Genomic DNA, 12553 nt, shown 5'->3' with positions numbered 1-12553 from the left:
ATGTCACTGGTCATACCCTTACAGTTTCAAACTGTTTCAGGGCATAATTCAGTGGATCTCAATCATCCCTTGAAGAAGGGTTTCGGCCCGAAACGTTGCCTATTTCCTTCGCTCCATAGATGCTGCTGCACCCGCTGAGTTTCTCCAGCATTTTTGTGTACCTTGAAGAGTTTGTAGTGTTTGCCTTTTTCCTGCAATGGTAGATTAGCTTCATCCTCTCTCAGGGATTAGTTTTGTCAAAGATAGACACAAAAAGCTGGAGTAACTCAGTGGGTTAATTAGTTAGCCGCTGAGTTACTCCAGCTTTTTGTGTCCATCTTCAGTTTGAATCAGCATCTGCCTTCCTACACATATTAGTTTTGATAATGTAGGAGCATTATCAGTGCCCTTAAACACACACGGATGCTGATTGAAGGGATAATGTTAAGTCAATTCACAGGGTTACCTATTTGGGTACTGGAACTTGTTAAATGTTCATGTTAAACTCTATCGTGTATTGTGTTTTTTTTTAATGTATGGTTTTGTATGGTATGGTAGCTCAAATCTCACTGTACCAATTGGTGCATGTGACAATAAATGTAACTTGAAATTGGAACTGCAACTGCAGATTTTGTTACATGTAATTGACAGTGTTTTATTCTTGAAGGGAGAGATTGTTGTCGTCTGTGGAGGTTATAACAATTCCAAGAGAACAGTGTACTCCTCAAACTAAAATAGCACATCTCAGCAAGGGGAGAAGTGGCCTTTGAAGGAAATGCTCTTGGACAGCGTAGATTTTTGGATCGTAAAAATGATGCCATGTTAAACAAATGACGATGCTCAACTATACGTGTAGAGAAAAAACTTTTATTAAAAATTGTATCTGGAGTATGAATACAAGGGCCTACCTTAAATCAGTATACAATAAACGTTCCACCAGCATTAAACATTGCTTTAGCTCTAAGGTGACCATACACATAAAAACAAAGAGTCATTCCCACCAAGGGGCTGAACTTAGAAATAAATGAAATATGAGATTTTTATTAACATTCTGTTGACCTTTTGGTTACTATGTGTTCTGTACTTTGTTTTCATTGCACATTTCTGGCCCCTGTATCATTTAAAAACCCTGGATCAAGAGAACTAGACTCATTAATTCCTGGGATGGCGGGACTGACATATGATGAAAGAATGGGTCGACTGGGCTTGTATTCACTGGAATTTAGAAGGATTTATAATTGTAATTAATTTATTAGACAAGTATGTAAAAGCATACAAGGAATTTGATTTGCCATAGTCATGCCAAAAAGGCAACAAGGCACACAACTACATAAAAATTAACATAAACAGCCACCACAGCGGCTCCCCCACATTCCTCACTGCGATGGAAGGCAATAAAGTCTTATCTTCTTTCCTCCTTATTCTCCCGTGATCGGGGCGGTCGAAACTCCTGCGGCTTGGAGCTGCCGAGGTCGATCCCCAACCAAGGGACACAGTGCTCCACAATGTTAAGTCTACAAGCTCCCGCGGTTGGAGCTCCCCAAGTCGATCCATGACAAAGGGATTGCAAGCTCCACGATGTTAAGTCTGTAAGCCCCACGGATGGAGCTCCGGAGGTTGATTCCCAGCAAGAGGCCGCCAGCTCCACGATGTTAGGCCACAGTGTGGACGGAGATACAATACGGAAAAAGTTGCATATCCGTCCAGGAAAGAGATTTAAAAAGTCCCCCCCCCTCCCCCTCACCATAATACAAAACTAAAGATACAATAAAACATACATTTAACAACAGACTAAAAACAACAAAAGAAAACAAAGAATGAGACAGACTGTTGGCAACACTGCCATCGTACAGCGCCACCCGGTGGATGAGAGGGGATCTTATAGAAACATATAAAATTCTTAAAGGATTGGACAGGGTAGATGCAGGAAAAATGCTACCAATTTTGGGGGAGTCTGGAACCAGGGGTCACTGTTTAAGAATAAAGGGTTGGCTATTTAGGACTGAGATGAGGAAAAACTTCTTCACCCAGAGAATTGTAAATCTGCGTAATTCTCTGCCATTGAAGGCAGTGGAGGCCAATTCATTGGATGTTTTCAAGAAAGAGTTTGATTTGGTTCTTGGGGCTAAAGGAATTAAGGGATATGGGGAAAAAGCAGGAAAGGGATACTGATCAGCCACAATCATATTGAATGGCGGTGCTGACTAGAAGGGCCGACTGGCCTACTCCTGCACCTATTTTTTCTTTCTACGTTTCTAATAAACTTTCTCTTCCAAGTATTCGCAGAGCCGATGGTGATATTAGAATCTGTAAATGCTCCTTTGTGGATGAATGCACTAAACTGGGTTTCTATCCAGACCCATATTCCAAGTGTGGATTTTATATAATTTACTCATACTTTTTTAATATTTGCAATGTTGAAATAGTTCATTTCCACTGTTTTTTTCCAGAGAACAGGTAAATATGGAGATTGGGCCAAAGTCAATGGAAAGAGATTATCAGATAAATAGCTGCACCCAGCTTCTGGCTAAAATATTAGCTGTAAGTATTAACAGGAGCAGGTATAAAGGAATCTTTGAATCAAAGACTCTAGATATTGAATTCCGTGCATGTTGGACTCTTTCGATTGTTATTAGTTAACGAGAATAAGTGGGACCCGTTGGGTCCCATGTTCACACGGGAGGGCTGGTCCCCCAATGCAATATTCCACCACTCCACGACTTTCTGGAGCGCTAGTTTGGGTGGTGTGGGCCAAAGGGACTGGTTTCCAGAGGGATAGTATGGACATTGTGGGCCAAATGGATTCTTGGGCTGGCAGCTCAGTCACTCAGGCCTGGTGGGCTGGCTATTCACACACTCATGGCTGGTGGGCTGCCAGTTCACTCACTCATTCGTAGCTGGTGGGCTGGCAGTTCACTCACGGCTGGTGGGATGGCAGTTCACTCGCGGCTGGTGGGCTGGCAGTTGATTGAATCAAGGCTGGTGGGATGACATTTCACTCACGGCTATTCCTTGAAATACCATTTCAAGCATAGTGCTGTCCACCAAATTCAAAAGCAATTTAATTCCATTTCAAGCAGAGTGCAGGCCACCAAATTCAAATGCAATTTCATACCATTTCAAGCAGAGTGCAGACCACCAAATTCGAATGCAAGTTCATAGCATTTGGGCTTTATACTCCTGGCTCCCCAGAAGGGGCGTTACCTTCATCATGGTGATTGACAGGCGAGAGTCCAATCAGCTGATCACAAGATTTTTTAAACATTCATAACTTTTTTATTTCTTATCGATCGGAAAAATTCTCGGGGCTGCCTCAGCGGAGGAGGACTGTGAGTAAGATGGCCAAAAATCTCAGCGATATATGGTAGTGTTTTTTCTAAAATCAATATACAGCGCAGGCAGGACGTGGTCAAGATGAGACTTTTAGATTTGGATAGGCAGGGGCAGAGAATGGTGTTTCTACCAGCTGACTGACCTCTACACAAACCTTGAAGAAGGGTCCCAACCTGAAACGTTGTCTGTCCATTTCCCTCCACAGATATTGTCTGATGCGATGAATTCCCCCAGCAGTTTCTGTTTAGCTTAAGATTCCAGCATCTGTAGTCTCTGTGCCAAAGATGAAGCTTTACTGTTGTTTCATGCTAAATCCTAATTCCGCACTCTACTCGGCAGTCCTATTTCTCAGTGTTTTACGGAATGTAAGAGTTTATCTAACTAGAGTACACAGGCCAATTTATTTTAATTGAAATCATTTGTTCTCCCACTATGAACTACACAGATACAGCATGTCATCTAGTGTTTAATTACACCAGAATAGCTGCCATCAACCTGTGCTGAGAATTAAGGGCCTGTCCCACCAGCATGCGACTGCATGCGGTGAGCGCGGCCTAACGTGGTTGCTTGAGCCGTACGGCCTTGCGGGGCCGGTCCCACTTCGATCGCCGGAGCCGTATGGAGTTGTGCAGGGCTTGTCCCGACATCGCGCGGGGCTCCGAAAAACTGACACTGTCCAAAAATTCCGCGCGGCAACGGCCTGTCGGCCCGCAGCCGCATCGAGGCCATACGCAGCGCCTCGATGGGCGTACGCAGTGTCTCGACGCTGTACGCAGCGTATTGATGTTGTGCGCCTAGCGCATGGCGTTGTGCGATGACGCCACCGCCCGGCATGCCGTTGCGTGATGACGTAACACCCGATGCCGTGCGACGTCCAAATTCAGTCAGCCCGCCTCCTACCCAGCTGATTGATGAGTATGATGTCAGGACCAGCCCCGCACAACTCCAGACGGCTCCGCAGTTGGAAGTGGGACCGGCCCCGCGAGGCCGTACGCCTCAAGCCACCACGTTTGGTCGCGCTAGACGCATGCAATCGCATGCTGGTGGGACAGGCCCTTTAGTGTTAGGTTTAGGCTCGGGTTTATTAATGCCACATGAGCACAGGTAGAGTGAAAAGCTTTGTTTTGCATGGTCTCCAAACTGATTGTATTTAAAATTACATCAACTTTAGGAAACCCACCGGCCTGTCTTCATATGCACAGCATTGGTGATAAGGCTAAAGAAATGCAATGAAACGGCTTGTTCTGTAGGAAATGTAACTACCATTCAGAAATGTTTGGAGGGGAAAGTAGAAAAAATTGGTCTATTATAAATAATTTTTTTATTGTATCTCATTGAATTATAAACAAAATTAATTCAAATGGTTCAAAGACTTGGAATTGAACAGAGAAATGTTAACAATGAGAGGAAAATGTGAATGCAGTGGATATTTTTCAATGCAAGACCAAGATAAAAGTCTATTTTCCGCAAAAATACGAAGTTTCCATACCAACCAACTCGGTGCGATGTTAATGTTTCATCTTTTCATTTTATTTTATTATTTTTTAATTTTTAAAATATATTATTTATTAGAAGTAATGTACATTACAGCGATATAAGCCAAAAATAACATAATACATTTCCTGTACCACTTCTTATTTTAACCTTAGAAAGAAGGAAAGTAGAGAAGGTTAGATAGGATAGTAAGGGCGTGAGAAAGTGATCAAGAGAGACCCGTAGAAACGTCAAACCTGAAGAAGAGATAAAAGGAAAATCAAAGAGAAAAAAAAAGAGGAATGGAGAAAAATAGAGAACAAAAGATATAAGAAAGTAAAATAAGATAAAAAGGATATACCTGTTTCATCTTTATACTCATTCTTTTACAGACTCTTCGACGCTTCCGTGAAAACACGATTGAAATTTTCCATTCAATTCATCCGTGGCATAGATCCTTGAAAGTTATTGGGGGCAAGTTCGGAACAGGAGTTCTCACTTACTTCACCTTCCTCAAGTGGCTCCTTACGTTCAACATCCTTTCCTTCCTCATTAACATCAGCTTCATCACCATTCCTCAGTTCTTTGCTTTGGTTCACAACAACCGCTCTTTCACGGGCTTGGAGCTTCTCAGTGGTGCAGTAAGTATTCTTCAACCATCCATACTGATAGTGGAAAGAGAATATAATAGAATCAAGACTGGACGAGGCAATGAGTAGTAGAGTCAGGATAGTAAGCCACCTTTATTACTTCATTTGACAATAGCAATTCCATTGAATATTTGGAATGTTTATTTACTTTTAAAAGCAACAAAACATAAAGTTAGATAAGTCTTGGAAATAGAAGAATGGTGTAAAATGAATTGCAAATAATGACCTGGCCTTTGATGAAATTATGGCAAACTATTGATGTGCACCATTTGTATTCCATGCAAAGTAAGTTTAGGATGTTTACACATACAACTGAGTGAAGACAACCCAAATATGTATTTTGTAATACCGCATGGGCCATATTGTATACAGGTTTCTCCACTGCTGTCATGCTGAGATCAGTTGAACTGATGTGAACTTAAGCTTCATTATTCCCATACCCATTACAAAAGATCATAAAACCTTCCCCTGCAGTTCTGTGCAATTCACTTGTTAGTTTTAAACAGAAGACTAAAACTTCTTTACTGCTTGGTAATCTATTTGACCGGAGAAGACTATTTCATTATGCAATTTGTAATTTCTTTGTATAAATTACTCAAAATATAAGGAAACTTTAAAATGTACATGATCAAAGTAAATTTAATGTTTCAGCTGTGAAAATGGAACACTATGGACATGTCTTGCACTACCATGGACTTGTCTTTGTTCTCTACTTGTGTTTTGCATTAATGTCTTGTTTTGTTTTGCACAGCCCATTTCCTTTTTATTGTCTTGCAGAATTGTATTTGTAATTGACATGTTATTTATGCATAAGTCTGTGTCTATTATGCTGCTACAAGCAAGGCTTTCATTGTGCCTGTGCATATGACAATCAACTTGACTTGACTTTTATACTTGTATGATTAAAGCAGTTTAAAGCACGTATTTCAGCACGCTGTTTTGTGCCTGAAGTCAATTAAATGCTGCTCATCTTCGAGTGGTTAATAAAAGGCAGACGTGTGCTTGCTTTTATAGGTCAAGGCATTGAGTATAAGAGTCAGGAAGTCATAATGCAGCTTTATAGGACTTTGGTTAGACCGTACTTAGAGTATTGCATGCAGTTCTGGTGCCCCATTATAGGAAGATGTGGAGGCTTTGGAAAGGTGCAGAGGAGGTTTAGCAGAATGATGACTGGTTTAGGGGATATTATCAATAGGGGAGGTTGTGGGGAGACTTGATAGAGGGATATAAAATTATGGGAGGTATAAATAGAGTAGATAGTCAGAATCTATTTCTGAGGTGGAAAAATCAAATACTAGCGAGCATCACTTTAAAGTGAGATATTTGGAGAGATATGGATTATGTGCAGGCAGATAAGAGTTGGTCTTCAGTTCCGTTTAGTTTGTCACGTACCGAGGTACAGTGAAAAGCTTTTGTTGCGTGCTATCCAGTCAGCAGAAAGACAATACCTGGGTGTCATGGTACACCAGTCATTGAAAGTAGGCATGCAGGTGCAGCAGGCAGTGAAGAAAGCGAATGGTATGTTAACATTCATAGCAAAAGGATTTGAGTATAGGAGCAGGGAGGTTCTACTGCAGTTGTACAGGGTCTTGGTGAGACCACACCTGGAGTATTGTGTACAGTTTTGCTCTCCAAATCTGAGGAAGGACATTATTGCCATAGAGGGAGTGCTGAGAAGGTTCATCAGACTGATTCCTGGGATGTCAGGACTTTCATATGAAGAAAGCCTGGATAGACTCGGCTTGTACTCGCTAGAATTTAGGAGATTGAGGGGGGATCTTATAGAAACTTACAACATTTTTAAGGGGTTGGACAGGCTAGATGCAGGAAGATTGTTCCCGATGTTGGGGAAGTCCAGGACAAGGGGTCACAGCTTAAGGATAGAGGGGAAATCCTTTAGGACTGAGATGAGAAAAACATTTTTCACACAGAGAGTGGTGAATCTCTGGAACTCTCTGCCACAGAAGGTAGTTGAGGCCAGTTCATTGGCTATATTTAAGAGGGAGTTAGATGTGGCCCTTGTGGCTAAAGGGATCAGGGGGTATGGAGAGAAGGCAGGTACAGGATACTGAGTTGGATGATCAGCCATGATCATATTGAATGGCGGTACAGGCTCGAAGGGCCGAATGGCCTACTCCTGCACCTATTTTCTATGTTTCTAATACATGATTATAATCGATCCATTTACAGTGTATAGATGAAACTGGATAAGGAAATAACATTTAGTGCAAGGTAAACCCGGCAAAGTCCATTCAAGGACAGTCTGAGGGTCTCCAATGAGGTAAATAGTAGTTCAGGACTGCTCTCTGGTTGTGGTGGGACGATTCAGTTGCCTGATAACAGCTGGGAAGAAACTTGGCCTCAGGCTGGGCACAGAGATTGTGGGCCGAAGGGCCTGTTCCTGTGCTGTACCATTCTGTGTTCACTCTTTGTGATTGACTGCTCTGCCAGTTACTGGACAGGAAGTTGTTTAGGTATTGAAAAAGGGGAAACTCTTGCCAATTGTGTTGTTTAGGTTAAGTAGGAATTAAAGAGCAGTTCTGACACTTATGTGGAACTTTGATGCACAAATTGTTCAAATTATTGTTTCTGCTGGGAGATGATTTTTTTTAAATAAAGGGGATACTGAGCCAGGTGTAAGACACCAAGCCAGGTGTCTTAACGCATTTCAAAAGTAAATTTAACATATGTGGAAGCGGTAGATCATTAGAGTGAAAAGGGCAAGTAATGCAACTGATTATCCCAGTTGAAACATAGAAACATAGAAATTAGGTGCAGGAGTAGGCCATTCAGCCCTTCGAGCCTGCACCGCCATTCAATATGATCATGGCTGATCATCCAACTCAGTATCCCGTACCTGCCTTCTCTCCATACCCTCTGATCCCCTTAGCCACAAGGGCCACATCTAACTCCCTCTTAAATATAGCCAATGAACTGGCCTCGACTACCCTCTGTGGCAGAGAGTTCCAGAGATTCACCGCTCTCTGTGTGAAAAAAGTTCTTCTCATCTCGGTTTTAAAGGATTTCCCCCTTATCCTTAAGCTGTGACCCCTTGTCCTGGACTTCCCCAACATCGGGAGCAATCTTCCTGCATCTAGCCTGTCCAACCCCTTAAGAATTTTGTAAGTTTCTATAAGATCCCCTCTCAATCTCCTAAATTCTAGAGAGTATAAACCAAGTCTATCCAGTCTTTCTTCATAAGACAGTCCTGACATCCCAGGAATCAGTCTGGTGAACCTTCTCTGCACTCCCTCTATGGCAATAATGTCCTTCCTCAGATTTGGAGACCAAAACTGTACGCAATACTCCAGGTGTAGTCTCACCAAGACCCTGTACAACTGCAGTAGAACCTCCCTGCTCCTATACTCAAATCCTTTTGCTATGAAAGCTAACATACCATTCGCTTTCTTCACTGCCTGCTGCACCTGCATGCCTACTTTCAATGACTGGTGTACCATGACACCCAGGTCTCGCTGCATCTCTCCTTTTCCTAGTCGGCCACCATTTAGATAATAGTCTGCTTTCCTGTTTTTGACTTGAAAAAGTAGCCAGCAGCGGGCTGATGAAACATCAATTACGTGAGAAAAAGATTAAAATTCTATTTGTTTTTTTATAATGTAATATTGAATTTGTTTAAAAATCCTGGTAGTAATGTTGGTGTTATTTTCATCTGTTTTAAACAAGAAACTTCCTCATTCGAGTTGTGTAATGCAGCAGCTTTTAAATGTCTGCACTGGTCTCATGAGCAGAAGCAGTTGGGGATGTTGTATGGACTATTGTTTGGTTCCAAATTGATTTTGCCAATGTTGATCACTCATTTTTCTTGCAGGGTTATTTTACACATACGGTTTTTTATTATGGGGTTTACACCAATGCCAGTATTCATGTAAGCCATGCAGCAGGAATATATAACATGCAACTTGCTTATTTCCTCACCTTTGGGATCTGCATGCTGATGTGCTTTATGTCTCTAGTGTTCAGGTAACCTGATCTATTCCTTTCAGTTCATTGCCATTGTGTAAAGCACTTTATTGACTGAAGTTTGCTCACGTTAACAATAACTCAGCGGGACAAGCAGCATCTCTGGAGAAGAATGGGTGATGTTTCGGGTTGAGACCTTTCTTCAGACTGGTTAGGGAAAAGAGAAACAAGAGATATAGGCGATGATGTAGAGATAAAGAACAATGAATGAATGATATGCAAAAAAGTAACGATGATAAAGGAATCTGACTATTATGTGCTGTTTGTTAGGTGAAAACGAGAGGCTAGTGCAACTTGGGTGGGGGAGGGATAGAGAGAGAGAGAGAGAGAGAGAGAGAGAGGGAATGCCGAGGCTACCTGAAGTTAGCTAAATCAATATGTATATAGATATATAAGGGTGTTTCCGTAAATAAGGGTACCAACCTGTGACATGGGTGGCCAAATTTGAAAGTTATTAAATTATAACAAAATACCACAGCATTAAAAATGGCCCTACCTGTGAACCTTTTGAGCTAATCTGTGATCAAAATCAACCAAAATGTAATATTTAAAAATTTTGAAAAATTATTATTTAAAAAAAATATATACTTAAATGAGAAAAAATATAGTCATCTTTCATCGAATTCGATATGAATTTACTCAAAATTTGCCTGGAACCAGCAGAATCTGTGTTGACAGGAAGAATACTTTCAATGAGACAGCTTTATCTGGGACCATATCACTTCATCAAATTGGGAGTGGGGGCGCCGTCGAGTGTATTGGGGGAGCCGTCGAGTATGGCTGCCCAGCCTGCAGCTGTCTGTCCTTTCACCCTTTAAAATTTTTTGGTATGTTAAAAAGTTTTGTTTTGGAGGTCTAGTCTTTTTATGTGGGGGGTGGGGGGGGAAGGGGAAACTTTTTTTCTCAGTCCCTACCTGGTTGGAGATGCGGCTTTCCTCCGAGCCGCATCTTCCCCTCCTCCTCATGGCCTACCAACGGGACTGGAGTGGCGTTTCCAGCCGGGACTGGCCAGAACTTCAGCTTCGGCGGCTGCGCAGCGCTGAAGTACCGGCGTGGAGCGGGAGATGCCTTACCGAGGGCCGCCGTGTGGTAAGCTTCGGAGTGCTGTGACCGCCGACTCCAACATCGCGGAGCTGTCGTTGCGGAGTGTCCAGCTGCGGGTGGCGCTGACTTTTAAACACAGCGGAGCCTGGGACCTCTCGCCGAGATCGCCAGTGTTGGAGCACCGACCAGCGCAGCCTGTGGACTACAGGAGCCGCGGTCTCTGGTAGAAACATAGAAACATAGAAAATAGGTGCAGGAGTAGGCCATTCGGCCCTTCGGGCCTGCACTGCCATTCAATATGACCATGGTAGGAAGCGGCCGTTCCAGACACTCCAAGCCGCTGAGAGTGTTCTCCCGACACCAGAGCTTCATCATCCGGCGATAGGGCCTGTAACATCGAGCCGCCATCGCAGCGACTGCGGAGGCCTCAATAGGCCCGACCATTTGTGAACAAGAGGAAGAGGACTGGACTTTTCTGCCTTCCCTCACAGTGGGGGATGTTTTTATGTTCAATGTTAAATTCTTATTTAATGTTGTGTCTTATTTTTATTGGTGTGCTGCAAATGGCAACTCAAATTTCACTACACCAATTGGTGTATGTGACAATAAATGTCCTTTGTCCTTTTGCCCTTTGTTCCGATTCCTGTCGCAACAGTGCACACACTTTACAACAACATAGCAACAAGCAATGAAAGTTTAACGGAATTTAAACATTTCTATAGTAAACAAGAAGCAACATTTACGAGAAAAGAACGAAAAAGGCAATAAAAAGTGAACACAGTGTTAATCAGAGCACAGCTTGCCCACAACGTGACCAGTGGGACTGTCTCTTACACTGATTTCTAAGCTCCCTTACAAAATGTCGGCACATAACCCACCACGAGGCCCGTAGTTCAGGTCAGGGTCATGACAACTGCGTTGTTTGAAATTTTTTTTTATTGCGACTAGTGTAAAAAAAAACGTTATAGCATTGATGACGTCAGAAAACGGGACAACAGAAAGAGACGTTGCTAAAATAGGTGAGCAAACTAGATTTTTATTTCATAATTTTAAGCTTAAACACAAAATATAAACAATAAAATAGGAAACGATAAATATAAAAATGGTTACTCTGCTTTTAATTCACACATTTCTCACTTGACCAAATGGACACTGCCACTCACATTGTAAGTAAGTAAGTAAGTTTTATTTATATAGCACGTTTTAAGTCAACTCGCATTGACACCAAAGTGCTTTACATAAATTAAATAATAAGTTCCATACAAACCATAGAAAAAGGTTAAAAAAATGAATAAAATTGACACAACACAGTATAGAGTTCAACACAAACGTCCCCCCAAAGCAGAATCAAAAATTTCCACTGTGGGGAAAGGCGAACTCGATCCCAGTCTCCGCTTGCTCCAAATCCAGCGCCGCCCGCAGCCGGACGCCCGCAGCCCCAGCTCCGCGATGTTGGGAGTCGGCGGCCACAGCACTCCGGAGCTTACCGCACGGCGACCCGGTAGGCATCGCCTGCTCCGTGTTGGTATCCCTGCACTGCGCCACCGCCGCCGAAGCTGTAGTCCCAGCCGGTCCCGACAGGAAACGCCGCTCCATTTTCGATGGTAGGCAGCGAGGATGGGGCGAAGAAGCAGCTTGGAGGGATGCTGCCTCTACGACCAGGTAGGTGACTAAGAAATAAAGTTTCCCCCTTCCCCACCCCCACCCCCCACATAGAAGACCTCCACTAACATTTTTTAACAGGACTTAAAATTAAATTAAATTAAAAAAAAGGTGTAGAGACGGACTGCGGGCAGGCTGCCATACACAGACGGTGTCCACTCCTGTACATCCGCCATCTTTGTGCTGCAAAAATTTGGGGCATCAGAAAAACATCTAATCGGGGGAAACATGATAAAGATCATAAGCATAATCAGAATTTAGCTGATATAGAGTTATTTAATTGCAAAATTAATTTAATCTTTCTGGTTTAAATGAGCCTAAGGATTTGATGAAATCCTGCTTGAAAAATGTCACCAAAAAGGCAAGAAACCACAGGGACATATCTGATATTTTTCTTTGTAAAAAGATTTATTTATTTTTGCTTCATCTCA

General features: G+C 42.5%; 1 protein-coding gene across 2 annotated transcripts in view; it reads left to right on the top strand.

Annotated features, from left to right (window-relative positions):
• The window catches only part of tmc5 (transmembrane channel like 5), a 62531-nt gene that overhangs the window by 16551 nt on the left and 33427 nt on the right, over positions 1-12553 (top strand). For both annotated transcript variants that reach the window (XM_033041216.1, XM_033041215.1), the window contains exons 8-10: positions 2430-2520; positions 5178-5426; positions 9265-9416. In XM_033041216.1, the coding sequence (XP_032897107.1) occupies positions 2430-2520; positions 5178-5426; positions 9265-9416 (492 nt within the window). The remainder of the gene's footprint in view (positions 1-2429; positions 2521-5177; positions 5427-9264; positions 9417-12553) is intronic.

This window comes from Amblyraja radiata, chromosome 22 (assembly GCF_010909765.2).
Source record: "Amblyraja radiata isolate CabotCenter1 chromosome 22, sAmbRad1.1.pri, whole genome shotgun sequence".
Classification (NCBI taxonomy): Eukaryota; Metazoa; Chordata; class Chondrichthyes; order Rajiformes; family Rajidae; genus Amblyraja; species Amblyraja radiata.
This window is presented reverse-complemented; position numbering and strand designations above follow the sequence as displayed.